Source organism: Cervus elaphus, chromosome 15 (assembly GCF_910594005.1).
Source record: "Cervus elaphus chromosome 15, mCerEla1.1, whole genome shotgun sequence".
Taxonomy (NCBI): domain Eukaryota; kingdom Metazoa; phylum Chordata; class Mammalia; order Artiodactyla; family Cervidae; genus Cervus; species Cervus elaphus.
The window spans coordinates 65,672,848-65,700,487 of NC_057829.1; the positions used below are offsets into that span (position 1 = coordinate 65,672,848).

A 27,640-nucleotide genomic window follows, 5' to 3' on the forward strand; every position below is an offset into this window, starting at 1 on the left:
TTCACTTCAAGTTTTATTTTGCCTCTTGTATGGTCTTCAGATAGTTTTACAGTTCATTTTCTACAGGAACTGAGCTGTGATCTAAACAATCAATGAAATATCATCCCAACCATAATAAATAGCCATAACCATAGAAGATAGACAGCACAGCATTTTACGATCTTAGAGGCCTGGACATCTGTTTCATAGTTAGCTCTGTGACCAGAATACCAGCCAAACTGATTATTAAAAACAAAGATAAAGCTGCAAGCAAACTTGCTTAAAACCCTGATTCCACTGGAGGATGACCATGGAATCCACCAGATAAAATGCTAGAACTGTCCACTAGTGTACAAAATGTACTTAGAAAAACAAAGTGACATTAAGCCGGTAGAGACCCTCCCTTCATCTCAGCCTTTGAAAATGCAAACTTGGTTCCAGTTGTACAACATACCTTCCATATCCTGCTACCAGTTGCTGGTTTCTAACCCTGAATGTAACCCTCCTTCATTCATCTCACCCTTTCCGTGCACACTCACAGGCTTTGGTTGAAAGTCACTAGGTACATCCCTTAGAAGACTTTTTTCAAAGCCTACACTGATGGAAATCTATGAAAGAAAATGTTTTAAATTTTCTTCTCCTTGACCCTCTTCCCTCTTAGCTCAAACTTAAACTGCTGATTCAAAACTGCTGGGAAGCAAGGTAACAAAACATTGTTACAGAGAAGCCAGCAAGCCATGATAAAAAAGAAAATGAATCCTGCAGAGCAAGATTCAATGCAAGAGCATTTGCTCAGAACCCTTAAAAACACCAAATCTAAATTAAAATACTTGAAGCTTTCAGAACCTGCAGTTAAAGGAAAGAGAAAAGGGAAACCATAAGTCATTGGTTAAAGTGTACTCATTCTTTTAAAAATTAGACACAAACATGCAAGAACTGAAGACTGATTTAATAAAACCAGTAGTAACCTCTTGAAATTAAAGGACAACTGACCTGTGGGCAAATGGGATCAATCAGTCCCCAAACCCTACTTGCCAGATGTCAAAACTAACATTTCACATGCTGACCTGCATTGAGGTTAATTTCCAGAAATGACTGCACTTTGCAACAGATTGTGAGTCCTATGAAGTTAGGCTCTTATACCCAAAGTGGTCATGGCCTAGCCCTAGGTGGGAGGCACTTTGAAAATAATAAAACTTCTTTTAAAAACAAAACAAAACCAAAGACAAAAGTAAAGAAAATTCACTGTCCACTGATTTACATTATTCAAAGTGCCCTTCTGAACCGCACCCTTTCATTTTCAAAAGGAAAATTACAAAAACACAGAGGATAGTCAGGTTACAACTAGTTTATATACAATTTTTTTTTTACAAGTTTGTCACTTTTAGGCTTTTGCCACAAACAACTGCACATCTGTCCCTACAAATCACAACTTGCCTGAACCAATGGTCACTATGAGACAACCAGCCAAGGCTTTACAAAAAGCAGAAAAACCGTCCAAACTGAAATCGTTTCCTCAACTCAAACTATGCCATAACCATCCCACTTGGACTCTCCACCCTGAGGCCTCTGAACCCAAATCTTTCCCATCTTTGTCACGTCTCTAAAGCATGAGATACATTTTCAGTCAATAAGCCAAGGAGGATGACAAATGATTCATTACTCTTAGGTGAGAAATGCAACCACACTGGATGCAAAAAACAGTGCTGACTACATTTATTGAAGACCACCTCCCTATAAGCCCATGTAAGAGGTCCTGACACCGAACACAAAACCCAACAAGGAGGCCCAAATCTCTTTCCTACAGGATTCGCAGCAGTATTATCTTCTTCCAACCAGTGAGTAAGTATCTCTAAGTATGATGAGTGAATTTTACACAGTTCTCTTTGTTTCCAATCTGAATTGGCTGATTCATTGACGCTCCAGAGGCTGAGCTGTATGAAGACCCCAACCACCACCCACCAGGTGAAGTTAAGACTTTCCGACAGTTCATAGTGCCAGCGAATGTCACAGGCTCCGACCAAGTATAACCACATCCTTTGGAAATCCTTCCATTTTTGCAATTTCAAAACAGCCCAACTTGCTGTAAAATTCCAAAATTCTTTTATCATCAGGTCTCACTTCACAGAAAGCCCCTCGGGACCCTAGGGAAAAAAACAAAACATTCACAATATAAATGTTACTGAATTAGTAGAATTATGAACTTGTGATTAATCTTTATATATTTCAAATAGATCACAGTAGGAGCTTATCTATACCAGTCCCTAAATCTCTCACAATTTTTTAAATTTATATAAAGTCAATGGATATTAATATCCATCAATATTGCAATGATAACTATCCTAAAGTTAATGGGTATGTTCACTGGCTTGAATATGGTGATTATTTCACAATGTATTTCAAGGCATCAAATTGTACACCTTAAATACAGACAATCCTTGTCAAATATATGTCAAAAAAAATTTTTTTTGAACAGCAAGTAAAAACTCTTCCCCAGAAAGAGTATCTTTTAGCAAAGAAGTTGTCCAAAAACCTCAGTGTCTACAGCCATACCACCCTGAACTTGCCCAATCCTGTCTTATCTCAGAAGCTAAGTAGGGTTGGGCCTGGCACCAGCCTTGGATGGAACAAAACTCAAGGCAAACAATAGCTCTGCTGACATATAATTATAATATGTATACATGAATATATGAATATTATACATACACACACAAAATACCTTTGAAGGACCCACAGAGCAGAGCCTATTCCAACCTACGTCACAAGTCAACACAACCAGAATGTGTTTTTTTATACTGACATACCTCACACCTGTACAATTCAATTCCAAGCACAACACTTCTGAGAATTATACTTTCCTCAGACAGAATTATTTCAATTATCCCACAAAGGGGACACCACTGAACCAAATGATTCAAAGATGCAACAAAGTGCATTCTCATTCATCAACAATTCTCTAATGAGTGCTCACCTTCTGGATGTTCATTTTTGTCTTGCCCAAAGGCTAAGAAGTTTTTAGTTTTAAAAGGTTGTTGGACTTGATGGACATGAATTTGACCAAGCCCCGAGAGTTGGTAATGGACAGGGAAGCCTGGTGTGCTGCAGTCCATGGGGTTGCAAAGGCTGGACTAAGTGACTGGTCTGAACTGAACTGAATGTACAGCAAAGTATTTTTAAGATTTAAGTAACAAACTCAAGAGAGAGTATCAGCGATTCTGCATTCCTAAATGAAGTCTTCCCAAGGTTCATTTAATTTTCAACTATCATTTATAAATCTCCTGGAAAAATAAAGTCATGTGTTTACTTCTCATTTAACTGGGGCTTAATATAAGCATTCATATTATAAAAGAGCAGCATTTTTCAATGGTTAATACACATGCAATTCTTGCAGCACTAATTCAGAAGCAAAACCGTACATGGTGAAGGGAATGTAAATACACTTCTTTTTTTATCCTAAAATAAGAGTCCTGTCCCCACCTAGCCCAAATACCAGCAACTCCACAATATCTACTCACCATTGGCTTTCAGTGAAGAGAGAAGGCAAGCCATCATGCTTTTGGCTACACTTGGATCTGTTACTTTTTTGTGAATATCCATCTTTATCAGAGAAGGGAAATTGGCAAGGAAAGTTTCTGGCAGTACTTCCTGCTCTTCATGGAAACTCAACATTATTTTCTGTAAAAATTAGGATGAATCTCTTGACTTTCAGTAGCTACTCATTATGAATCTACATATCCCAACTACAGAACTTAGAAACAGGAAAAGGAAAGCAATATTCAATAACAACTCTTCTGGTAATGGGAAAATTACCACATGCAAAATCAATTAGCTTATAATTCTGGCTGACACGTTTTCATTTTTTAAGTTTGTCTAAATGTAATGTAGTATACTGGATTGGCTCCTGAACAGATTAAGGACATTAATGGAAAAACTCTAGGTAAGGTGAAGAGTTTACAATAATGCACCAAAGTTGGTTTCTTAGACAAGGACAAATGTAAAAAGTGGGATGAAGGGTATACCTAAACTCTATTATCTTTGTAACTTCTGTACATCTAAAATTATTCAAAATAAAAACTAAATAATTCACAATAAAACAATGTTTTTAAAGTTTCTACTGCTTGCACAAGAATGTGAATGTACTTAACACGACTGAACTATACCCTAGAATATGGTTAAAATAGTAAATTTTATGTATATTTTACAATTTTTACAAAAAAAGTTTGTAATAGACACACTGGTTATTCTTCATATGTTCCTAGGCCAAGAACCACTGGATACAGAAAAGCAACACATCAACAGCTCAATCGCCAGCATGCTGCAGTCATGTTGATGTAATTCTAAGTAAGGCAGCCTACTCCAAACTAGCCTCTTATTACACTGCCATCTAGCTAGAGGCAAAAGGTAAAAAATAGTAATAGAATTTGAGTACACTGGTGTGGGGAAGAGGGGTAGAGAATTTCAGAAAAGGGGGAGAAGCAATTCAGAAGAAAACAGACAATGTCACAAATATAAGTCCAAGTATATTCTCTGAGAGTATTTATTGAGTGTAAGTAAAGTTTATCCTCCAGAAGAAACTTTTTACTGTTCATTCCTTTTACCATGTGAGGGCTTCCCTGATAGCTCAGTTGTAAAGAATCTGCCTGCAATGCAGGAGACCCCACTTCGATTCCTGGGTTGGGAAGATCTGCTGAAGAAGGGATAGGCTACCCACACCAGTATTCTTGGGCTTCCCTGGTGGCTCAGCTGGTAAAGAATCTGCCTGCAATGCAGGAGACCTGGGTTCGATCCCTGGATCGGAGAGATCCCCTGGAGAAGGGAACAGCTACCGACTCCAGTATTCTGGCCTAGAGAATTCCATGGACTGTATAGTCCATGGGGTCACAAAGAGTCGAATGAGGGACTTTCACTCATACTACCATGTGAAACGCATTACTGAGAGAGCAAGTTAGCTTCATCAGCACACAAATGAGATTTTTAATTACTCAACTTGCCCTGAGTACCCAAAGAAGAAACCATAACGTACAAGTCTGGTGCTTCAAAACAGAAAGGGAAAAAAGAAGGTTCTTTCATTGTTAACACCGTGGTTTCACTTGAGAAAGTAATACAACAGCTCCAAATCAAAAAATGTTGTGAACAGTGGAAAATGCCATGCTAGTAATAAGTAGTAATAAGCCCTAAGAATTCTTCTCTTTAAGAAATTTAGAAAGCACTGGGATTTTAAGATATATTTGCTTGCTTTATTTTAATAAGTACTTTATTTTCTTAAAAAATTACCACGGTTTAATTCTAAATCTGTGTATTACCTCAGCCTCAGAGAGTTCTTTATCACCATTTGGTTTGGTATACTTCTCCTGCATGAAGGGAATCCAGGAAATTTTACATTTTTTAATGAAGGGGGTCACATCTACAGTGCCCAGGGCATAACCACATATGCCATCTTCATCTTCTAGGACAAAACAGTAATCCAGGCTAAGGGAAAGCAGCCCTCCTACTAACCTGCTCAGAAGAAAAGAAACCAGATGAGTAAAGTTACTAACATAAAACTTCAGAAATAAGTGATATAATAAAGCCCAATACACTCAAATGATAATGTGTGGAAACTACATTTGACATAAATAAAAATTGGAAATTTATACATATTAATAACTCAGATTTTATTACAACTAAAGTAGGACTTCTAAAGAACTGTATCTGTATTTCTAGTCTTCATCTCCCCACAACCAGATAATCCTGCCTTTGAAATGTCTACTCCCAAATCCAACAAATACTTCATCACATACTTGTCTCCAATAAGGTCAGGCTGACTTTGAAAAGGTAAACCAACTCCATCGTCATACATTTCTCTGCAAATCTTGTACACGGAAGCCTGAAAATACAATCTAATTAAACAACACATCAAGAAAAATGGCAACAGACTGACAATATGACTCATAAGTCATAAAGGACTTCTAGAAGAGGGAGTAACAAAATGTTTGACTTGTCATAAACATCACCTCTGCTTTGTTAAATATTTATTTATTGAGTCATATTTGTAAAATCAGTAGAAAACAGCACGGTTATAGTAAACAGTGAGAACTGCCTTGCAGGGGATAGTTTTAGGCACTAAGTAGTGGCTTCAGAATTCAGCAAACTATGAGGCTGAGTCTCTCTCAGCTTTCTATACATCCAAAATATTTAAAAGGTGATTTTCCTTAAGCAGGCTTGCCTTTTTCTGTAGCTGATTATCAACAGCCTGGAAGCACTTTACAAACTGCAGAAAATATATTGGAGAACATCAGGCTAGAACAACACATCACAGAGATATTGTTCAGGATTCCGACTCTGAATACATTTCATCTGATAAAAACTAAGCACAGGACTTCCCTGGTGGTCCAGCGGCTAACACTTCACCCTCCCAATGCAGGGGGTCTGGGTTCGATTCCTGGCCAGGGAACTAGCTCCCACATGCCACAACTAAAGAAACCACATACCACAACTAAGACCCAGAGCAGCCAAACAAATAAATAAATAAAAAACTAAGCACAAGATGCTGAGTCTAAACTCCTTAGGCTCTTCCTTAAACTGCCCGTGTTTAATGTTTCAGTTAACTTTCTCCATCTAAAGTTTGTATTTTAAGACACAAAAGTGATTTTTTTAATCAGGGAGTTCAAAAGAAAGTATTAAGTGTTCACCATAACCACACTCCAAGTTGGCAGGTAGACAATTACCTCATCTTTAGGAAAATATGGTCTGATAGTATAAACTTTGGAGGTAGGAGTCAGTGGGGGTGGTTGAAAAAAGAGGTCATTTGCCCCATCAATTGGCAGCAAACGCTGTAGGAAGAAAAAAAAGGGAGACAGATTAGTGCTGGGAAGACATTTACTTCTTTTAATGAGTGTGCACTGCAGATTACCAACTTAACATTAACTGGCTACTGCAGGCAGACCTAAAGAAGAGGGGTGCACTATGCTTTACTAATATAAACACCTCTTTGCTGAGGGAGGGGAATGCTTCTGAATTGAAATTACCCAAACTGAGTTACATAGCTTTAGTGGCATACTACTGGGGATTTAAATTTACAGTAAAAAAAAAAATCTATTCCAATTATGACAAATCTATTTTTTTAAACCAATCTTATATAGACCATCTCTCTACTAAAAGATGGCAGAACAGAATGTCAGGAGGAGAGGTTTGGTCTGAAGAGGGTTATCTGTCCAGGAGACGCTTTATCCCCAAAGCAATGCGCTTCAGTTTGCTGTGCGCAGCAGAGCACCTGTTGGGGGGAGAAAAGTAGAGCACCTGAAAAGTCCATGAACAAAATTCCAACACCAAAAAAAGTTGCATTTTGTTTAAATTTTCATTCCTGGACTGTTCTTTCAAGTACAAAATTTACTTATAAAATAATTGGGAAAATATCTCAAAGCCCTTTCACCATTCACTTGCATAATTATTTATTCTTTTTGCTCATGGAGTTTCCACTGGCAGACAAGCATGCGCGCATTGTGCATTGCGGGCGCAGATTAAAATGCTGTGCGACCTGCAAAGAAACAATGTGAAGTGTATACCTAGAGCCGCTGCGCTTCGCAGGCGCGGGGGGGAATTGGCAGCATCTCCTTCAGAAATTACTGCGAAAGAGGAGGAAAATTTGATTTAAAATCCAGCTATGTAACTAAATTGAATTTGGGACTAGAAAGCCTTCGGCAGACCAATCCTTCCAGCCATCTGATGCGCAACATAAGGTTTCTCATAAAACAAAGAAAACGTCAATTCAGTTGTGAATTCATATTGATACCTGGAACTCTCCTGCTAGACCACCTCTAAAGGCCCAGGGTTCTTGGTCTCCAATTAAGAACTGTGCTGAAGAATGACTACGACACCCTGTTGAGATCAGATCCAAGCGGAGAACGTTACGAGAAAGGGGATTTCCTGGGGTCTCAAACGTCCAACAAACTAACAAACACTGTGGAAACAGCTCTCTAACAATAATAATCCAGGGTTTCAGGACAAGGCTGTGATAATAATTTTTTAACTTGTAATGGAATTTCAATACTGACGTTCCTTCCTCTGATTAATGAATAATCACTGTTCTAGTGTGAAAGAGTTCCACCCTTTATTAAATTATTGGAAGGAAAGTGTCGAGTTTGTCTAAGTCACGTTTATATATTCCCTAGGTACAGCTATAAATATCAAGGCAGCTGCTTCCTCTTTACCAAAAGTTAACTTTAAAGTGAAGTAAAGTGAAATTGATGACACATTTTATTATCACAGCCCATAAAGGAATTAAACTTGTCTGAAGTCACATTTTACATTTTGAGGAAGGGTACAGGGAAGGGGAAAATGGGAGAAAAGGGGTTAATCTTGTCAGAAAACTAAGGTCAGCAGAATAAAAGAAATTATTCAGTAAGTTGACAATGAAACACAGTGAGTACTTTTTTTGACAAGGACAATTCAAATTCAGACTTGGCTGAATTGGTAACAATACCAGTCTGACAGATTCTGAGAACTAAAGAGAGCCAACTGATGCTCCTAATTTGTCCAGAACTAAAACATACTTTTCTTAAAAGTATGACAGTATCTGGCTCCTCTGAGCAACCATTATAATCTTTGTGGTGCACTTATTAGCTCATATATGGAGTGGCAGGCTTTGAGGTCCAAAAATCTGCATTTAAGGTCACCACTTAACCCACTCCACAGGCAATTAAGGAACCTAATAATGAGAGAGAATTAAAAGCAAATTATAATTGCCTTCCATAGGCAATTAAGGAAGCTAGTAATAAGAGAAAAATTAAAAGATAATTTGGAGGCCAAATCACAATCACCTGCCTAGTCTTCTGACAAGATAAAGCAGCGCAATATAGTTCTTTTCCAACTGAAGACAGCATTCTACCTCCTGTTCAAGTTAACAGTCTCATCAGTACAATATATAGTGTGCTAGTCAGACAGTCCCAAAGCAAACCAATTTTTTTGCTGACAATTCAGACCCATTAAGAGATTATATCCAGGGTTGTCATTTCTCAGGGGTAGGGGTACTTAAATACATATATATATAAAATGTAGTATTTGTTAAATAAATATGAAATAGGGTAAAAATTTTGGTTATGAAGAGAACCTGCCCCATTCCATAGCTCAGTGTAAATTTACACTGCAGGAAAAAACTATACCACTCAAACTTTAAGGAACGGCCAATTTCCCCTACCCCCCACTTTGAGACTACAACGTAACTAGCACTTCCAACTATTACAATAAAAAGTTGCATGTACGAAGAGCTGTATAAATGAAAACATGGTTAATGCCTCAGTCGCTGCGCAAACGTGACTTCAGTTCATGCCTACTGCCCTTAAATCTACCTGAGCTACCTCACAGAACCTTTTAATTTAAACTAATTAATCATGACGCGCTGTGAACATCTGCCGCTGTCCATCCAATAGTAGTAGAACTTGTGCTGAGGATTCTCCCATCTGTACACAATGGGGAAGAAGATAATAGAAGTCGTTAGTAATCAAAAGTACTGCATAGCCACATTCTTTAAAGGACTGAATGCCAGCTGGACTGGAGACTGGAGGAAAACAAAGGGTCCTAATCAGTAACTCCCTGAAATTACCATAGAACCATAAAAATATTTTGTAGTGAGCTGTTGTGGAGCTATGTGGATGCCAAGATGATCACTTAAAACTTCTAAGATACTCTGACCTTGAGACTGTACGACAGCTATATACAATTAGGGAAAGCTGCCCCCGGAACTGCACAGTACAGAGGTAAAGCCTGAGAGGAAAAAGCAGCAATACTGTATATAATCAAGAGTTTTTAATAATTTTTGAATTGAAAGCTAAGTAGCCAATGTTTCAAGCAACATTTTCTCAAACCCAATAATCTGGATTATAGGTTGGAAATTTAAGACTTCGATCCCTATAAAGGTTAATATATCCCCTGGAAGGCAAATGCCACCATCCAACGAACAATAGAGAGGTTTTTTCCTAAGCCCAAAAGCAGACAAGTATCACAGAGGTATCCTGGAGCCTTTTAACAGGAAGAGGTCACAATTCTCTCTTCTACCTGTTGTGCGATATATACAGGAACCCAAAGTTCTCTATATTCTTTTTCTCCCAATTTATTTTTTTATTTTTTATCTTTGCCCATGCCCTGCGGGTAGTGCCCTAACCAGGGATTGAACCCATACCTCTTGCAATGGAAGTGTGGAGTGCTAAGCAATGGACAGCCAGGGAATTCCCTCTATTTTCAAATTAACAGACTATTTTTAGCTGCTAATTAGTTGTATCAAAGGAAATTTTTTTTTATATATTTAAGAATCTAAAAGTATATACACAAAAGTGAGAAATCTCTTTGCTACCACTCCTAAGTAACTGTAAGCTCACAGTGTTTTTCATATTTCTATTTCACAACCAAGACTATGTAACCCATCATAGTGTTTGTGACTACTATGAAAATTGACATGTCAGTTAGCCTTGCTGCCTGCTGTGTACTATGCATAAGTCCATTACATATTCCTTATACCTGGATTGAAAACCTGAAAGTGAAATGAGATTCCCTGGAGAAACCTGGCCATGCTGGTGCTTTTTACCAAGCTTGAGAACTTTAAAAAAAAAAAAAAAAAGTTCACTGTTGGAGAACTTCCATTTAATGAAGCAACATTTTCAGGGGTTTGCAATTTTTATCCCCTGCTAAACCAATTACTTGGTAGAGGGATAAAGAAAAAGTCCTATGAAATAATACCAAGTAGCACCAGAATAGCCTACCACTAAAGCTCGCATGCGCACAGGGCTGGGAGGATAGCTTCCTCTTTCCAGGCCCCTTAGGTCATTTCAGCAATTGTTCTGTTAAACACAGCATTAATGTTATCAAGACACAGCAAGCAGCAGAGAGCTCACATAGTCACAATTCATAGAGTCTCATCTCCAAATCAGATAAAAGTGATATACATGGTTCCATCCAGGAAGCATTCAGTCAGAGCAAGTTAAAGTCAGTACTTTCTAACACATTTTCAAGATATTTATGCTGAATTAGCCCAAGGGAGAAAAATCAATGTGCTCGATATGTTTACTGAGGCTTGCACCTCAAGTCTGTAACAACAGCTACACCTTTGAAATCTAGGCAAGGAATTTAAACACAGTTGGAAATTCACCAATTCCCTAAATGTTTTTCTCCCTGTGGGATAATTTTTTTTTTTTAAAGGACAATATATCTAAGAAGAGATTATTCCTGGTGCACCTACCTAACCACTGTACAAAAGACTTCACCATAGACATTATACTCTTGATATCCCAAACATAGGAGTACATGTCATAAAGGATTGTCCTGTTGGCACAATTGGAGAGCCGAGTGAACATTCCCATCACTAGTCCGCACATCTCTTCAAACTTGGCCGCTCGTGACCGCCATTCTTCAATCTATTGAGGATCAATAACAACACTCAAAAAACTGGAAGTTTAAAAACATAATCTAAAGCACAGCTATGAACTAAGCAGTTTATGTTATCAAGTACCTGCAAATTTACCCTCAACATTAAAGAATCACAGGGCTTAAACTTCTAAAGATAAGCAATAAAAGTCTAAGTCTCCCCAAATATTCCTAAAATGTTCATCAACTTTGACCTTCCTTCATTCCTAACTACTGTAAGGTCAAACTATGGAAGCGCATGATTCAGCAGAGTCTGTACCTACTTTACAGAACACATTCTAAGATGTGGCCAATTCTCATTTAAGACCTCCTCCATATCATCAGCATGGGGATCCATCCAGGCCAGAGAAGCAAGTATATTAAGTATACTCACTTTTTCAGAGTCTTTTCCTTTGCAATTGACACTGACAACACTGCTATTTGCTCGAAGCCACTGGAACTCCCGTAACATCTGCGCTCCTTTGGGTCCATGCTCATAAGGAAGGTAGAACAGGTCAGCAAGTAACTGCAAATCCTCCAGAGTCACTGGTTCTGCAGTGTACAAAGGCTTTTCATTTGGACCAGGCACAAACTGCTCCTTGTTTGTCTGTTCATCAGTCTGCATAGGGGCAATATCACTGATGCAATCCTCCTGCATAGACATCTCTGGGGATTTTGATTCAGCGATGCTTTCTTTATCAGTGTCCATTGGTTTCAATTCCTCCGCCATTTTAGCTTCAACAATTTCAGTTAGTATTTGATTGTCATTCTTGTGGTCTGTTTCTTCCTGTTTTTCCACCACCATGTCCATGGGTTCCTCATCTGGCTGTTTCTTTTCTTCTTCCTTGGTCAGGGCTGTAGGCTCACCACTCAAGGCTGCTCCCTGGCTCATAATGGGCTCCTGGTAAACAGTTGTAACTACAGTTGTGGCATTTAAAGAGGGTGCTGCAACTAGAGGAGCCCCATCAACTACACTTGCTTTAGCTCCACTGTGTGCAACCTGCCTACCTATAAAAACAAATTGCCAGAAAGATAATCAGAATGAGAAACGGAACAAATAAGATCCAGAGAAATGTTTTCTACTTATCATATCTGTAACTATTAGCCTCAACTAGATTCCAAATAATATGAGCCCTAAGAAAAAGTGCCACTTCTCTAAACCACTAGGAGGTGAGGAAGGGAAGAGAGGGGAAACACAGATCATAAATATGGCAACACCTATTATTTTCTCCTCTTTTGAAGATCTGTATCTTTGAACAACTATTAAAAAAAAAACATTTAAAAAGACAAATTAGCATTCCAAGAAGATGAAATCTATTTAAGGCCAAAAGTAAAATTTAAAAAACCTTATTCTCTAGATTCCTAAATTTCATTTTGCTTGGTGGGCCTGTAATAAGACATCACAAATGTTCTTTATGTCTCAAATAATGTAACCCAACCCTCTTAAAAGGCCAAACTCACTGCTGTATTGATGAGGTACGCCAAACTCCTGCAACCATTCTGTTAAAGCTAACTTCAGAGCCATCTGTGGACTATAGAGTACATCAGTTTCAATATCTTCATCACTGCCTTCATTTTCTAACTTTATCTGGATTGATACAGTACTGTCTTCACTATCAGCTGCAAAACAGAGAAAGGGCACAAAAACAGTTTTGATTACAAAACACTAATTCTTACAGTAAAACTGGAGAGGCGAAGAACCAGAATAAGAACAAACCTTAAGCATAATAATGCAAACACAACCAAGACCCTTCACTGAACCACTTCACCTATAATAGTCATCTAAGTGAAGTCGCTCAGTTGTGTCCAACTCTTTGCGACCCCATGGACTGTAGCCCACCAGGCTCCTCCATCCATGGAATTTTCTAGGCAAGAGTACCTGAGTGGGTTGTCATTTCCTTCTCCAGGGGATCTTCCCAACCCAGGGATTGAACCCAGGTCTCCCACACTGCAGACAGACGCTTTACCGTCTGAGCCACCAGGGAATCTCATAGTCATCTAAATGCATTGCCAAATGTAAAATCCCAAATTAAATAATAAACACTAACTTCAGAATCACTGGACAAATCATTAATAAATATCCACTGACAGTGTTTTCATCTCTAGCCCACCAATCTTTTAATGCCCAACAGGCTTTACTTATATTTTCACCCAGTGTTAAGTATCTCCTTCTCCATGAAGTCGTTTACCCACTTTTGCTTAAGAGAGGTAACCAACCACCCCCTCCACTGTGTTCCCCCAGGACTCTGTAGATAATTATTCTCAGTACTCATCATTCTATAGTACAATTCCTTGCCTGCTTTATTAACACCAGACTAATTCTTTCAAAGTAGGGACTATTATATTCTTTGAATCCTTAGTGTCTGATAAATAGGTATCTAAGAGAGTTCCAGAAAAACATCTATTTCTGCTTTATTGACTATGCCAAAGCCTTTGACTGTGTGGATCACAATAAACTGTGGAAAATTCTGAAAGAGATGGGAATACCAGGCCACCTGACATGCCTCTTGAGAAACCTACATGCAGGTCAGGAAGCAAGTTAGAACTGGACATGGAACAACAGACTGGTTCCAAATAGGAAAAGGAGTACGTCAAGGCTATATATTGTCACCCTGCTTATTTAACTTATATGCAGAGTACATCATGAGAAATGCTGGGCTGGAGGAAACACAAGCTGGAATCAAGATTGCCGGGAGAAAATAAATAACCTTAGATATGCAGATGACACCACCCTTATGGCAGAAAGCGAAGAACTAAAGAGCCTCTTGATGAAAGTGAAAGAGGAGAGTGAAAAAGTTGGCTTAAAGCTCAACATTCAGAAAACTAAAATCATGGCATCTGGTCCCATCACTTCATGGCAAATAGACAGGGAAACAGTGGCTGACTTTATTTTTCTGGGCTCCAAAATCACTGCAGATGGTGACTGCAGCCATGAAATTAAAAGATGCTTACTCCTTGGAAGGAAAGTTATGACCATACTAGATAGCATATTAAAAAGCAGAGACATTACTTTCTCAACAAAGGTCCGTCTAATCAAGGCTATGGTTTTTCCAGTGGTCATATATGGATGTGAGAGTTGGACTATAAAGAAAGCTGAGGGCCGAAAAATTGATGCTTTTGAACTGTGGTGTTGGAGAGGACACTTGAGAGTCCCTTGGACTGCAAGGAGATCCAACCAGTCCATCCTAAAGGAGATCAGTCCAGGGTATTCACTGGAAGCACTGATGTTGAAGCTGAAACTCCAATAACTTTGGCCACCTGATGCAAAGCTGACTCATTTGAAAAGACCCTGATGCTGTGAAAGATTGAGAGCAGGAGAAGGGGATGACAGAGGATGAGATGGTTGGATGGCATCACTGACTCGATGGACGTGGGTTTGGGTAGACTCTGAGTTGGTGATGGGCAGGGAGGCCTGGCATGCTACAGTTCATGGGATCACAAAGAATTGGACATGACTGAGTGACTGAACTGAACTGAAATGTTAATGAATAAACAACTAGTCAGCATTTTCTTACCTGGAATTCAATTAAGAATTTTTCATAGATAAAAATCAGTGAGCCAATGTCTAAAATAAGAATATGTTTCATAAATGTAAGCTAAACTGAAATTACATAGTAAGCAACTCAGATAAGAATATCTAGCCATTTAAAATACACCATTTAAATATAATCATCTGAAAACATAAATTCAATCAGAATTACTCAAGGGGTAACAGGAACATTAAGACTACTTTGTCTAGTTACTCAGGTTTAAAGGCCAAGTCACATTTTAAAAACAAAGAACTGAGGCCAAAAAGTTATTAAGTAACTTGCCCAAAGTCACTCCAGGGAGCCCTTTTTCTATCATTTACATCTCATTCACAGGACTAAACAATACCTTAAAAAATTCTTGATGACAAAAGAACATATACTCACCAATGGTTCTAGTTACCCCCAATCTCTTCCCAGGGTCAAGAATCAAATCATTTACTTACTCATCACTACATCTTTCCTTACTCCATTCATGTTTGATTTGTACCAGGTGGCAAGGGTGTGGATAGCAACATAGTTGGCTTCAAATTCACAATTTGGATTAGTCAAGACTCCTTTTAATCGTGGGATGAGTTCTGTGGATCTTCCTTTGTATGGGCCCAGAAACAGTCTCTTCTGATCATAATCATTAGCATGAATGTTATCCCAGATTACTGGAGCTCTCTTAATGATCTTCGAAACCTCTTCAATGGACTCTACTGGAATTTCTTTAGAAACAACTTTAGGACCTAGAAATAAGGCCATCATTTATTAAAAGACTCTCATACATGGTTTCTCAAAATAGTAATATACTGTATGTAACTTTTTATTTTGTTATATTTTTAAACAATTTTTCTTTTTAAAACAACACAGCAACATGTGCTTCTACTCAGCTTAATCCCCTTGCTCAGTCAGTATTTCCTCAGAGTAAATTCCTAGAATTAAGTGTTTAGAAGACACAAATATTAAAGGTTTGGGCAAGTTTCCTCAAAATGATACATTAATAAGAACCAAATTTTCCATGTAAACAATTTTTTTCCAATATAATATATCCTCAATTAGACAAACTCTAATTAATCTAAACCCTGGGAGGGCTTCTTCCCTTAATTCTTAGAATGAAAGCTAATACAGCTCATCAATTACTAGTTTCAATCTAGCATTAAGGCTTTCATTTCATAAAATACAACATTCTTGACTTTCCTGGTGGTACAGTAGATAAGAATCCACCTGCCAATGCAGGAGACATCCCTGGTCTGGAAAGATTCCACATGCTGCAGGGCAGCTAAGCCCGTGTGCCCTAGAGCCCAGGCTCTGCAACAACAGAAGCCACTGGAAGGAGAAGCCTGTGCACCGCAGCTGCAACTAGAGAAAGTCTGTGGGCAGCAACAAAGATGCAGTGCAACCACAACAAAACAGAAATTATAAATTATTTTGATATTCACTCACTACAAAATCCTCAAAAGGTATAAGTGAAGAGTGTATACTTTGTAAAAGAAAGAGAATCTCATTAAGCCTCAGCAAAGTATACAATTAACCAAAACAACCAATTTCCCTAGATCCTAGTTAATTAAAAGTTTTACTGTATAAATGTGTAAAACTTACCTGTCCAAAGCACCTCAATTCCGGGTAGAAGCTTTTCACCCACAGTCCTTAAATAAGGAGACTGAGACACATTTGGATAACAGAAAGTGCCACAATATTCTGAATGTAGGGGGAAAAATTAATCAGTAAAATAGGAATGAAATAGTCATGAGTATTTTAATGGGGATAAAAATGTCTATCAATTTTAAACTATTTTCATCCAAATGATAAAAGGCCTCTATCTCATGCCCCCAAAGAAGTCAACAAACTAGCTCATTTATGTATTAAAAAAAAAAAATCAATTCATAAAACCTGATATTCCTCCTCCAGAAGTGGGACAGATAAATCCTTATGATCCCATGGTCACTAGAAATTTAAGTTTACTAAAGATAAATAATTGGAATTTTTAGCATTTTCTACAAACTCTGAATTGCCTACATTTCTCAGTTTCAATCAGAGGCCAAACAGACTGGATTAATGTCATAATAAAAATAAAACAAAATTATGCCCCTGGCTTAGAACTCAATTATAACTGATTATAATTTGCAATGAATTAAGTAACTACCAAGTATGATCTTATTAAACATTACTTGAATATTCATGTAGCATCAGAAGAGATAAGGTTCACAGTTCACAATACTCTTAACAAGACAGACAAACACATGGTTAAATCAATACAGTCTAAAATTTCTTAGAACTTATTTAAACTCTTCCTGAACAAGAAGTCAAGTCTGGGGAAGTTTTCTTATAGGCTGAATTTTGAGAGGAAAAAAAAAAAAAGAGAAAAAAATATTTTCAGTGGAAGGAAAAAGGGAGGGGGGGGGGAGGAAAAGGGGGAAAAATTATTAAGCTTTTTATTCTGACTACTGGAAGTAAGAGCCCAGATGGGAGTAAGAGGAATGAAAAAGGACACAGATAGGCAAGGGCAGAAAAAAGGAACAAGTAGGAAGGAAATGAGAAGCGACTTAGTTAAATGCAATGTAAATTTGCTTTTTTCTAGTTTTCACTTTGATAATACTATTCCCTTCCTCTAATCGGGAAAAGGTAATGTTCATATACTTTTAGTACCAAAAAATACGTAAAATCTTTCGCCTTATTCAGTTGTCATTTATTAATCCCTAAAATTTCTCCAACTTAAGATCTGGAGAAACATCTTCTAGAAAAAGAATTCCTACCTTTACATACCAAAGGGACAGGAAACAACAATAAAATTCATACATTGTCTTTTGAAAGTTATGTATTTCAAGACTAGTTAAATAGAAAGCTATTATATACAATACCTGTGGGACAAAAGAGGAAAGTTTCTGGCTCTCCTAGGTACTGATAAATTTCATTTGTGATGGAGACCTGGGCATGAGCAAAAGAACTGAATACCTCTTTGTCAGCTGCACACATATTATGGTCAATATCATCAAAAAGCAAGGCAAATGACCTGCATCCAAACTGAGAAACCTAGGAAAGAAAAAAACAAACAAGATGCTTTACAAGCTCATCTTAAAGAGTAAAAAATACAGGCTTTAAACTATATTTAATATATAGTTAATAGTTACATGTAAAAGTCAAATATTTTCCTTAACAGAATGTTCAACGCCAAACCACTCCCTCTCTGTGTTAAAAAGCTACACAGTTTCGGTACCCATATTTTCATTTGGGTTTGAGTGCTCTAAACAAATTGTCTAACAAAGCTTCTATAACGTGGCTTATCCTTCTACATCTTTCACTACAGAAGATACATACCAGAGGAAAAATCCAAGTCATTTGCTCTAGTCAAGATGCACTGATGCTAACTAATTTCTTTGCACATAAACCTAAGTCATTAATCAGAAAGACCAAAATAGCAGAATATGATCAAGCAGGGAAATAACCTCTTAGGAGCTTATTCACAGACATTTAACTACTTGTTTTTTTTTTTCCTGGCCGCAGCACACAGATTGTGAGATCTTAAGTTTCCCAACCAGGGACTAAACCCAGTCCTGGCAGTGAAAGCACCAAGTCCTAACCCTTGAACAGCCAGGGAAATCCCAAACTTTTAGGTTGGTACAAATGTTAACTGCAATTTCAGACTGTTGATTTTAAATCGTTATAATTAGGTTCAAACACATCTTTTATAACTCAAAATAGGAACCATTACAGTCAACACATTTTTGCCAACGAGAGTTAAGTTTATCTCTGTAACGTAAAAATCCATGCTTCAGGATTTAACAAACTCTTGGAAAACACTTCCTGCATCCTGCTGGTTTTGGAAGCATTTTCGCTGCAAAAAGCTGTTGAAATGCTTGAAAAAGTGGTAGTCGATTGGCTAGAGGTCAGGTGAATATGGAGGATGAGACAAAACTCTGCAGCCCAATCCATTCAACTTTTGAAGCACTGGTTGTGCAAGTGAGGTCAGGCGTTGTAATGGAGAAGACTGGGACTTGATCAATGCCGTCTGCAGGTGTTGCAGCTTCCAGGGCATCTCATCGTGAGCACACTTCAGTGATGTATGTGAGCATACTTCTTGGATGTAATGGTTTTGCTGGAATTCAGAAAGCTGTAGTGGATCAGACTGGCAGCAGACCACCAAAGTGACCAGGACCTTTTCTGGTGCAAGTCTGGCTTTAAGAAATGCTTTAGAGCTTCTGCTCAGTCCAACCACTGAGCTGGGCATCACTGGTTGTAGTATGAAATCCACTTTTTGTTGCATGACACCATCCAATTGAGAAATAGTTCATTGTTGCATAAAATAAGACAACACTTTAAAACAATGTTTTGGTTTTCGGTCAGCTCAAGAGGCACCCTTTTATCGAGCTTTTTCACCTTTCCAATTTGCTTCAAATGCTGAACAACTATAGAATGGCTGACAATGAGTTCTTAAACTTGTCTAGTTGTAAGAGGAGCAGCCTAAATAAAGGCTCTCAGTTGGTTGTTGTCAACTTCTGATGGCCAGCCACTGTGCTCATATTCAAGGCTCTCATCTCCCTTGCAAAACTTCCTGAACCACCATGGCACTGTGCGTTCATTAGCACTTCCTGGGCCAAATGCATTGTTGATGTTGTGTCTCCACTGTCTTATGACCCATTTTTTAACTCGAGTAAGAAAACTGCTTGAATTTGCTTTTTTGTCTAACATCATTTTCATAGTTTCAAATGCATGTAAAATATACAGCAAGTAATAAGTCATTAGCGAAAAAACAAAGTGAGAAATGCCCATTAAAATGATGTATGATATGTATTCACATTTAAGAATGTATTCCAACATCAAATGGCAAATGTCAACACTGCAAAACCAAATTACTTTTACAACAACCTATTAACTTTAAATTCTTTACCAGCCATTCCAATACCACCAATAATATACAATTTTTTTTTTTTCTTTTTAAAAGGTGCACCACAATGCAAGTGGGATCTTAGTTCCTTGACCAGGGATGGAACCCATACCCCTGGCAGTGGAAGCATGACGTCTTAGCCACTGGACTGCTAGGGAAGTCCAATGTAAACTTTTGTTTTAATAAACATCTTACACTTATTTGACCAAAACAGATGTGCAGCTTTTATACTAAGTAGAATGTAGATTCCAATCAGGTTCAACAACAGCTTACACGTTTACCTAGTTTTTCTTCTCGTTTTGGGAAACCAGCCAGTCATTTCCACACTGAATTATGTCTCTTAACCATATAACCGAGTGAATCCTATTTCTATAACCTCACTCAGAAGTTCAGTCAAGCAAGCACTCAACAGCATACAGAGTTTCTGGAAATGTGACTCTGGAAGACTCAGAATCAGCTGGAATGTGAGCTAAGTCTCCACCTCAAGTCTTCATTAAGAATCTATGGGAATGGAGCTTATGAGCATTCTTTTAAGCATTACTTCTAAGCATTCTTTTAAGGCAGTTCTTATGCAAAGGGAAATTTGTAAAGCAATGGTACCTCCAGTGAAGCTCTTTTCACTCCCTTTAGAAAATATTCTCATCAAAAGTAAAAAATTTGCACAGAAAGTAAAAATCTGTACAGGAACAAAGAAGTACTATGAATCTGGTTTTCTTTTTATATCATAAAAGCAACTCAGAAACTTTTCAGTTTCATGTACTGACTCAGGGAAAAATAATGAAAAAGCAAGGAAATTACCTGGTCCAGTTTGCGTTTCAATGTAGACACTTCCTTGGGGTTAGAAAAAGTAATATCCAATCCAGGTGAGATAGCATAGATGAACTCTATCTCATATTCCCGTGCAGCAGAGATAAGAGTCATAAGTTGCTCTAAAGAACAGAGTCCATGACTTTAGAAAGCAGCACAGAAAACTAAAAGAGCCTTCACCTTTAAACTGAAGGTTATTTTTCTCCGATTTTCAATAAGTCAAGAGAAAAAGTCCCTTCAATTTTACAAAATTGTCATGTCCAATGTGACAACAGGCCTTACCTAATGGCACAAACTTGATACAATTTAATATCACCCTGAACTCAATAAAAAAATTCTCTTCCTTCCATTGCCATTTCTCAAAAATACTCAATTAAGGCATCAATCTTCTTACTGAATGCAAACCAATTTTATTTCTCAAGTGTTTGAGAGTTATGTTTTTGTTTTTGCTGTCTCTGTACAACTGGAATTCCTAAAAAAATAACTATATATAACTACTTTATAATTTAGAAGAAAAGAAAAATGTGTTCTTAAGAACCAGGGTTAAGTGATAGCCTTAACAATCTTAACATCTCTGTAACTACAACAAACAAATCTATCACAGCTTTAAGTTTCTAAAATGTGACAGACAATTTTCCTAAGTAAATTGAAATACTATTCCATACCACAAGATATATATTTAAATAACTTTCAGTAGTATCTTAAGATATTCATTTAACTATATTTTAATCACATTAAATTTCATTACCAGCATCACCAGAAATCAAGTTGAAGAAACACAAGTTATATAGAGTAGTAAACAAAAAACTAGATGGAGTTTTAATTACTTTTTTTATAATTTAAGAAAACTTTCTGCCTTCACTATCTTGGCTGGGCTCTATAACCAAATATCAAGTTAATTATTTGTTAGTTTATTTGTAACTAACTTACTTGTAACAAGTAAATTACTTGTTAGTTATAATTTAATTCCAGGTATGAAAATGTTCCCCCATTCACTCAAGTACACAAAGAAAAGCACTTCACCATTTGTCTTAGTTACTGGTATTTATGAATTTTATGTAGCCAACTCGACATAAGAACACACGCAGAAAGGACAGTTTGAGAGCTTTCACTTCAGTATAGGCCTGAACCAGGGTAAGGTCCTTCTTGACTTTAAATAAAGACAGGACCAGTACTAGTAATCAAGTGGTTAAGACCAAGCCATACCTGGCTGAACCTGAAGCAAAACAATCAGTAATACTAACCCTGTCTTTATTTTAGATTTTGGTATTTTGTTCATGGATTTTTTCACATTAGTTCTGGTTTTAAAAATAGATAATACTTTTTATCTTTATTACTGATTTTTTGGAGTACTTTAAAACTTGCACCCAAGGCAGGCACCTCACTTGCCTTGCCAGAGGCCTAGCCTTGCTTCAGCACCTCTTTGTCCAATGGCCTACTGCTTACTGGCAGAAGTTAACAAGTACAATTATGACCACAAAGCAGGTGGAATGAGGCTGGCAAAGTCATGAATCACACCATGGCCAGACATCGTTAGCGCTATTCTTTCAATCTGCACTCACACACAGAGTTACTATATAAAAGAAAACTACCTACAAAGTGAAAGTGGAACACTTAATTCTTGTACAACTACATTTAAAATATACCTGTTTTCTTCACATACTCTACATTTACAAATTAAAAAGAAAAAGATTACCGGCTTCCTCCACTGAATACATCTCTCGCCAAAACATCCTATGTTTGTAGTCATCTTTTGGAGCATACAAATATGTATTTAATTCCCATTTCTGGAGCCTTAAAAGGAAAGAAAATTACATGTATATAAACAGGCAACATGCATAACCAGTATACCTCAATTTTTTCCCTTTTCTGGGAGCAGCTCCATCTCTTAAAAAGCTAATATTCTGGGGCAGTAGCTTTTAACCTTTTTCAAGTCCAGTGGAGTTGTAAAAAAAATTAAATAAGGAATGTTAACATATCCAACAGTTTTAAATAAAAATACAACAGCTCTGAGTGAAGCAAGTGAAGCCCAAAACCTATCCAGCTTTCCCAGGCAAGTCTGAGAACCACCTGCCTAGGTGAAGAGGAAGAAGACCAAGGTTAAAATAACTTCTGCAACTGAGAAATCATCAAACTGTACTTGGCCTATTCAGTGCTAGTGTTTCCTCAAACAAAAGGAAATATTAATTAAGACTCTCCTTTACATAATAAAAAATTACCTTCTAAAGAGTTCTTTTCTCTGTTCCATAACCCATGGTCTTCCATAAAATCCTGGATTCAAAAGTAAGAATGAAATTTTAAGAATGTGATAAACTGTGTACTGAGAAAAGCAGATTACAATACAAATGACGTCAGTTTGTAAACAATACAAAAATTTGAAGGATGTTTAATAAAATATTAACATGTTTTGGGGTGAAATTATAAAGTGACCTTAATTCCCTTTTTGCTTAGGCAAATTTTCTGGGTTTTCTACCATGGACACTAATTACTTATGTGATAAAGTTATCTAAAAAGAGCTAAACGTCATCTCTTTTCACTGTCAAAAAATACCATATATTTAAACCTAACTTTTTAAAAAGATTATCTCAATCTTACAGTGAGGAGAGGAGAAGCCTAGTAACCCCAAGCTGCTATTAATAACAAGTACTATCTAGGAGGGGAGTTAAACCACTTTTAGAGGTAGAAAAGGTAGGAAAAAAATCAGGAACAGAATTAGTAAAGAATCTGACTGACCCAATTTTATGATTTTGTTTTCCAAAATTACATTATAAAAGAGACCCAAAAAGTGCCTTACTACACTCACAGCAAATTCAACATCGGAACTCGCCCAAACAGGAAACTCAAGCAATCTCAATTCCAGAGCAAATGTTTGAACAACTGAAAATTCAAGAATGTGACTCACTCCAGTACCCCATGTGGGGGCACAGCACTAGTAATGCAAGAAACAAACCAGCAGATGAATGATGTTAGTGATATAAGCACCAAACTGGTATTACGGCTTGCCTAACCTTTATTTTCACCAGTCTCAATCTAATCATCTGCCAGAGATAAGGACAACCTCTCAAGAATATTATGAAGATGGTTCAAATTCTGTTTTGAACACAAAATGCTCCTTACACACACAATTTAACAAACTCAAAACCAAAATTTCTGAACTGTAATAACCTTCACTCTAAACAGAATGGTTACTCTGCACAAAGACAATGAGACAGACCAAAAAATAAAAATTAAAAATTCATTAGGTACTAATGCATGAAACTGTAGCACTTGGAATCTGGACAATTCCATGGTTACTCTTACAAGTGATTTAAAATGTTAAGTGAATTTTACAAGTCTTTGTAGCTTTCCTTCAACAGTTTGCATCATCATTACCTCTTGGAGTAGGCATTAAACTTTCCTTTAGAGCTGTCTGAACATTTAAAAAAATTTTTTTCAAGGGTCTAACATTTTAATCTTCAGAAACCCTAACTTTGCTCTTTGAGAGTAAGGTTCATGGTTTTAGTTAACTAGCACCACAAAGAGGAAGCAGGGCTGTTACACGAGTTAAAATCAACAAAGATTCGTCCACAGAACTGGCAACATTATTCACATCAGTAAAGTGAACCTTAAGAACTGGGAACTTTGGTGACCGTCAGTGCAGTTCACCCTTGCTTCAAAAAAAAAAAAACAAAACCAACTCGTAAAAAAAAAAACCCCAAAACAAAACTAACACTCAGGGTAGACCTTTTTGGCAAAACTTTTGTTTCACTTTTATATAGGTATACATGTGTGTGTGTTGGTTTGTGATGTAAAATGTACTTTTAAAATCAATAAATTTTGTTGGCCACTGTAAATACTTGCAAATAAAAGCACAAATTAACCTCATAAGTATGTAAATAAATAAAATCAACAAAAGTTTGTGAGGGAAAGAAAAAACAAACATCAAAAAAAAAAAAAAAAATCAGGTGCTTAGTCACCATGGAAATATTCTAGGGAATGGGAAGGAGAAAAGACAACAGATATAAGACAATTGTAAGTAGACTAGTTCCTTTTTAATACTATTCTGAAAAATAAATCAACTGGTCTTAACCACAGCTAGCTTTTTCTATAATTACTGAAGGTGTAATCCACAGGCAAGTATCCTTGGACTCACTGTAGTCTAGCTCTAAAATTTCTAATTGTCCAGCACTTCTCTCCCACCCTCCATCCCAAGATCTTAGGTCACAAAACACAGATTCTTTTCCTAGTATCTCCCTGCAGATTCTAGTCCTATAAATACATCGATGGATAAGTCAAGCAAATCAATCATGTTTTCATAAACACCGACTCCAGACAAACACATAGGTAGTTTTTCCATTCTGTTTTCCCCAAAATCGTGCAACAGTTAACTTCACTTAACCGTTTCATTTCTAACCCTAGCTGCCAACTAGTCTGTTTTCCCCTACAATTAAACTTTATCTTTCAAATGAATACTCCATATGTTTGGAAGTTCTCATCCATGAGGACAATCCTTCTTTCCTTTTCCATGCCTTTCTGGTTTTGTATGAAGACCAGTTATTTAACTGTTACTCCTAAGCACACCATTACATAAAAGAAAACTAATGAAGTATACAAGCTAGGAAACCCTGGGTTAGCCAAAATACTTTAGAAAGTTCGAATACATGCTGTACTTCAGGTAAGAGCAATAATGAAATTGATTAATACTTTCATAGAATGCCCATCTGTGCAACATTTGTCCATTACATTCATAAACTGTGATACACTCTTCTACTCATTTTCTCCAACCACCAAAAAAAGTCCATCATTCCTAAATAGTAATGGGAAAGGAGGTGGTGAAAAGGAATTTTTAAACCTCTTCTGCAATAACTAAACTAAAAATTCCACATCTGAGATACTATTAAAATCAAAGCTTCATCCCCCAGAGGCAAGGCGGAGTAGTTAGTTAGCAAAGGGCAATTTTCCAGGCTGCAAATGAAACTGGATTCAAAGGGTGGGCGGTTGGGAACTGAATAAACAAAACAAAAAACAAACCAAAAAAAACTACCTCTAAGCAAAAAGGAATTTGTAAAACTATAGGCCCACAGTGCTCCTCTTCACTCCAGGAATACAACTAGCACATTTGATGGGTAGTCTTTTTTTCCTTAAGGGTAGGGGCAGCAGCACTATACATGCCTTTCCGTATGTGAACACAAACCACCCTAGCAAACAAGATCCCAAGGTACAAAGATGTAAAACTCAGAGCCCAAGACCAGACTCCCCACACTGCCTCCACCGGAGCACGCCTGGCTCCAAGTCCAAGGCGGGTGGGGTCAGGCACGTTAATAGCCAGAGGGGAATTCGACGCCGTTCCAGAACGCGAGAGAAAACTTGCCCACCCTCTCGCCTCTTCCCTCATTCCAGCAGGGTCAGATTTCAGACCCACAGGAATAATCCCCTTTTAGAGCTTCCCCCCTCCCCCCCGCCCGCCACCGCCGCCGCCCAGGCTCCGCCGCCATCCGCCTAACCAGGAAAGAACAGACTACTACTAGGGTGGGGCGGGGGGAGGACGCTCCAGCCCAGCCCGCGCGCCACAGCTCTCACCTTCCACCACGCCACACAGGAACCTCCGAGCCCCTCCTGCCGCCCCGGCCACCGCTGCTCCCCCGGCCCCGGCTGGGTTGTCTTCTCCGGGGGCTGGAGCTGCCTGCGGTTCCAACGATGCCCCCGCGGAGGCGGCAGGGTTGGAGTTGAGCTCGCTCTCCCGCTCCTCCAGCGCCGCCTGGCTCTCCTTCTGCACCATTCTCCTGCCCCCGGTCGCCGCCACCTCTGCAGGTCCTCCTCGGCCTCCGTCCGTTGGGCCGCCGGCCCGGAGCCCTAGAGAGGGCCTCGGCTTCTAGCGCGCGCCCTTCCTGCTCCTTCCCTTCCTCCTCTTGCCCTTCCCCCTCCCGCTCCGCAGGGACCCGAATGCCCGGATGAGAAGGGCGGCGGCACCGGCGCGAGCCCTTTGTCAGCCGCTGCCTCAGCCTAAGCTGGGGAAGGCCGGAAGCCTAAGCGCAGAGCGAGTCCGCAACGTATCCTTCCCTGGAGGCAGATGGCCAAGGCTCTTTTTCTCCTTCTCAGTTAGGTTCTGTTGACCTTCCGATAATCCTAGCTCTCCCACTGCCTCCTCCCGAAGCCCCTAGGTCTCCTCTGCCGCTGCCTCTACCGCCCGCTTCCTGTTTATCCGCACTGCGCCTGCGCCGGAGACCGGCTCAGACCGGTCCCTTCAGCCCGGCTCCCCCTCCTTCTTTTGGGCCAGACTATTGAGCTTCATCCGGTAGGGGGGAGCAGAACAGAAAAAAAGTGAAAAGCGGAAGGTAACGAAGGCAGTGGGATGTACCATTTATGCTCGCCACCCTCCAGAACGAGCCAGACTCCCAAGAACAGACCATTAACCAACCCGGAGAAGGGGAGAATGGGAGGAGGCTGGAGCGGGTTGGGGCAATAGGGATGTGGATAGGGCCGGCAGGCGGGAGTGGGTGAAAAAAAAAGAGGTGTTTACTCTCTTAATGCGCAGGCGCGGAACCCGAGCCTCTGGTTCTTAAAGAGCTGGGAAGAAACTGACCTACTTTCTATTGAGATTCTTCTGACAAGTTGATTCATTACATCAGCCTGACCCAGGCTCGGTTCTGTGAAGACAACACTCCAAGAAGGTCAGCTCACTCCTCTGCCCTCAAACATTTCTCCCTACCTCCAGCTTGGCGCTAGCCCCCTTTAAAAACTAAGTCATTCCTTCTCTCAGCAGACACCTATTGAGCTTGCCTCCTGCTTTCCTCTTGGGCCACTATGAGCTCACAGCAAGGAGGTTCAGACTAACGAATACACACACAATCCCCACACGGTGTACCCAAGTGTGGTGGGAGCTCAGAGGAGGGACTGACTTCATCTTCCTTTGGGTAGAGGCGGCGGCCATGGCTTCACTTTCGATCTGGGTCATAAAGGATAAATAGGATTTAGCCAATTTATAAATAGTAGTTAGTTGGGGAGGGAGAAGAGAGCACTCTAGGCAAGTGGAAGGGAGTACACATGTAGGAAGGGGTGAAAAGGCCTGGCCTGTTTGGGAATGGGGAGTGTGAAGTGTGTATAATGG

At 38.7% G+C, this 27,640-nt stretch overlaps 1 protein-coding gene across 3 annotated transcripts; it reads right to left on the bottom strand.

The window, feature by feature from the left end:
• OGA (O-GlcNAcase) lies at window positions 1-26,757 on the bottom strand. 3 transcript variants are annotated; one of them, XM_043925065.1, is made up of 16 exons: window positions 26,113-26,755; window positions 22,773-22,824; window positions 22,250-22,347; window positions 20,545-20,675; window positions 17,723-17,894; window positions 16,464-16,562; window positions 15,326-15,610; window positions 12,814-12,972; window positions 11,747-12,360; window positions 11,189-11,363; window positions 7,751-7,836; window positions 6,687-6,791; window positions 5,760-5,845; window positions 5,283-5,475; window positions 3,495-3,654; window positions 1-2,123 (listed from the first exon to the last, which is right to left on the bottom strand). In XM_043925065.1, exons 1-16 carry the CDS (start codon window positions 26,309-26,311, stop codon window positions 1,987-1,989), a joined length of 2,751 nt encoding a protein of 916 aa, XP_043781000.1. In that variant the 5' UTR covers window positions 26,312-26,755; the 3' UTR covers window positions 1-1,986. The 3 variants fall into 3 exon arrangements, with proteins under 3 accessions (XP_043781000.1, XP_043781001.1, XP_043781002.1); XM_043925066.1 differs by lacking the exons at window positions 1-2,123; window positions 3,495-3,654; window positions 5,283-5,475; window positions 7,751-7,836 and adding an exon at window positions 7,524-7,583 and having other exon boundaries at window positions 26,113-26,757; XM_043925067.1 differs by lacking the exons at window positions 1-2,123; window positions 3,495-3,654; window positions 5,283-5,475; window positions 7,751-7,836 and having other exon boundaries at window positions 26,113-26,756.
• Between the last annotated feature and the right edge of the window lie 883 nt (window positions 26,758-27,640).

Coding starts and splice junctions, on each gene's coding strand:
- OGA (XM_043925065.1), bottom strand. CDS start 26,311: ATGGTGCAGAAGGAGAGCCAGGCGGCGCTGGAGGAGCGGGAGAGCGAG. Junction 12,973..15,325: donor AAGGAAAGATGTAGTGATGA/GTAAGTAAATGA, acceptor TCTGTTTTGCAG/CTGATAGTGAAGACAGTACT. Junction 5,846..6,686: donor CATATTTTCCTAAAGATGAG/GTAATTGTCTAC, acceptor TTGTATTTTCAG/GCTTCCGTGTACAAGATTTG.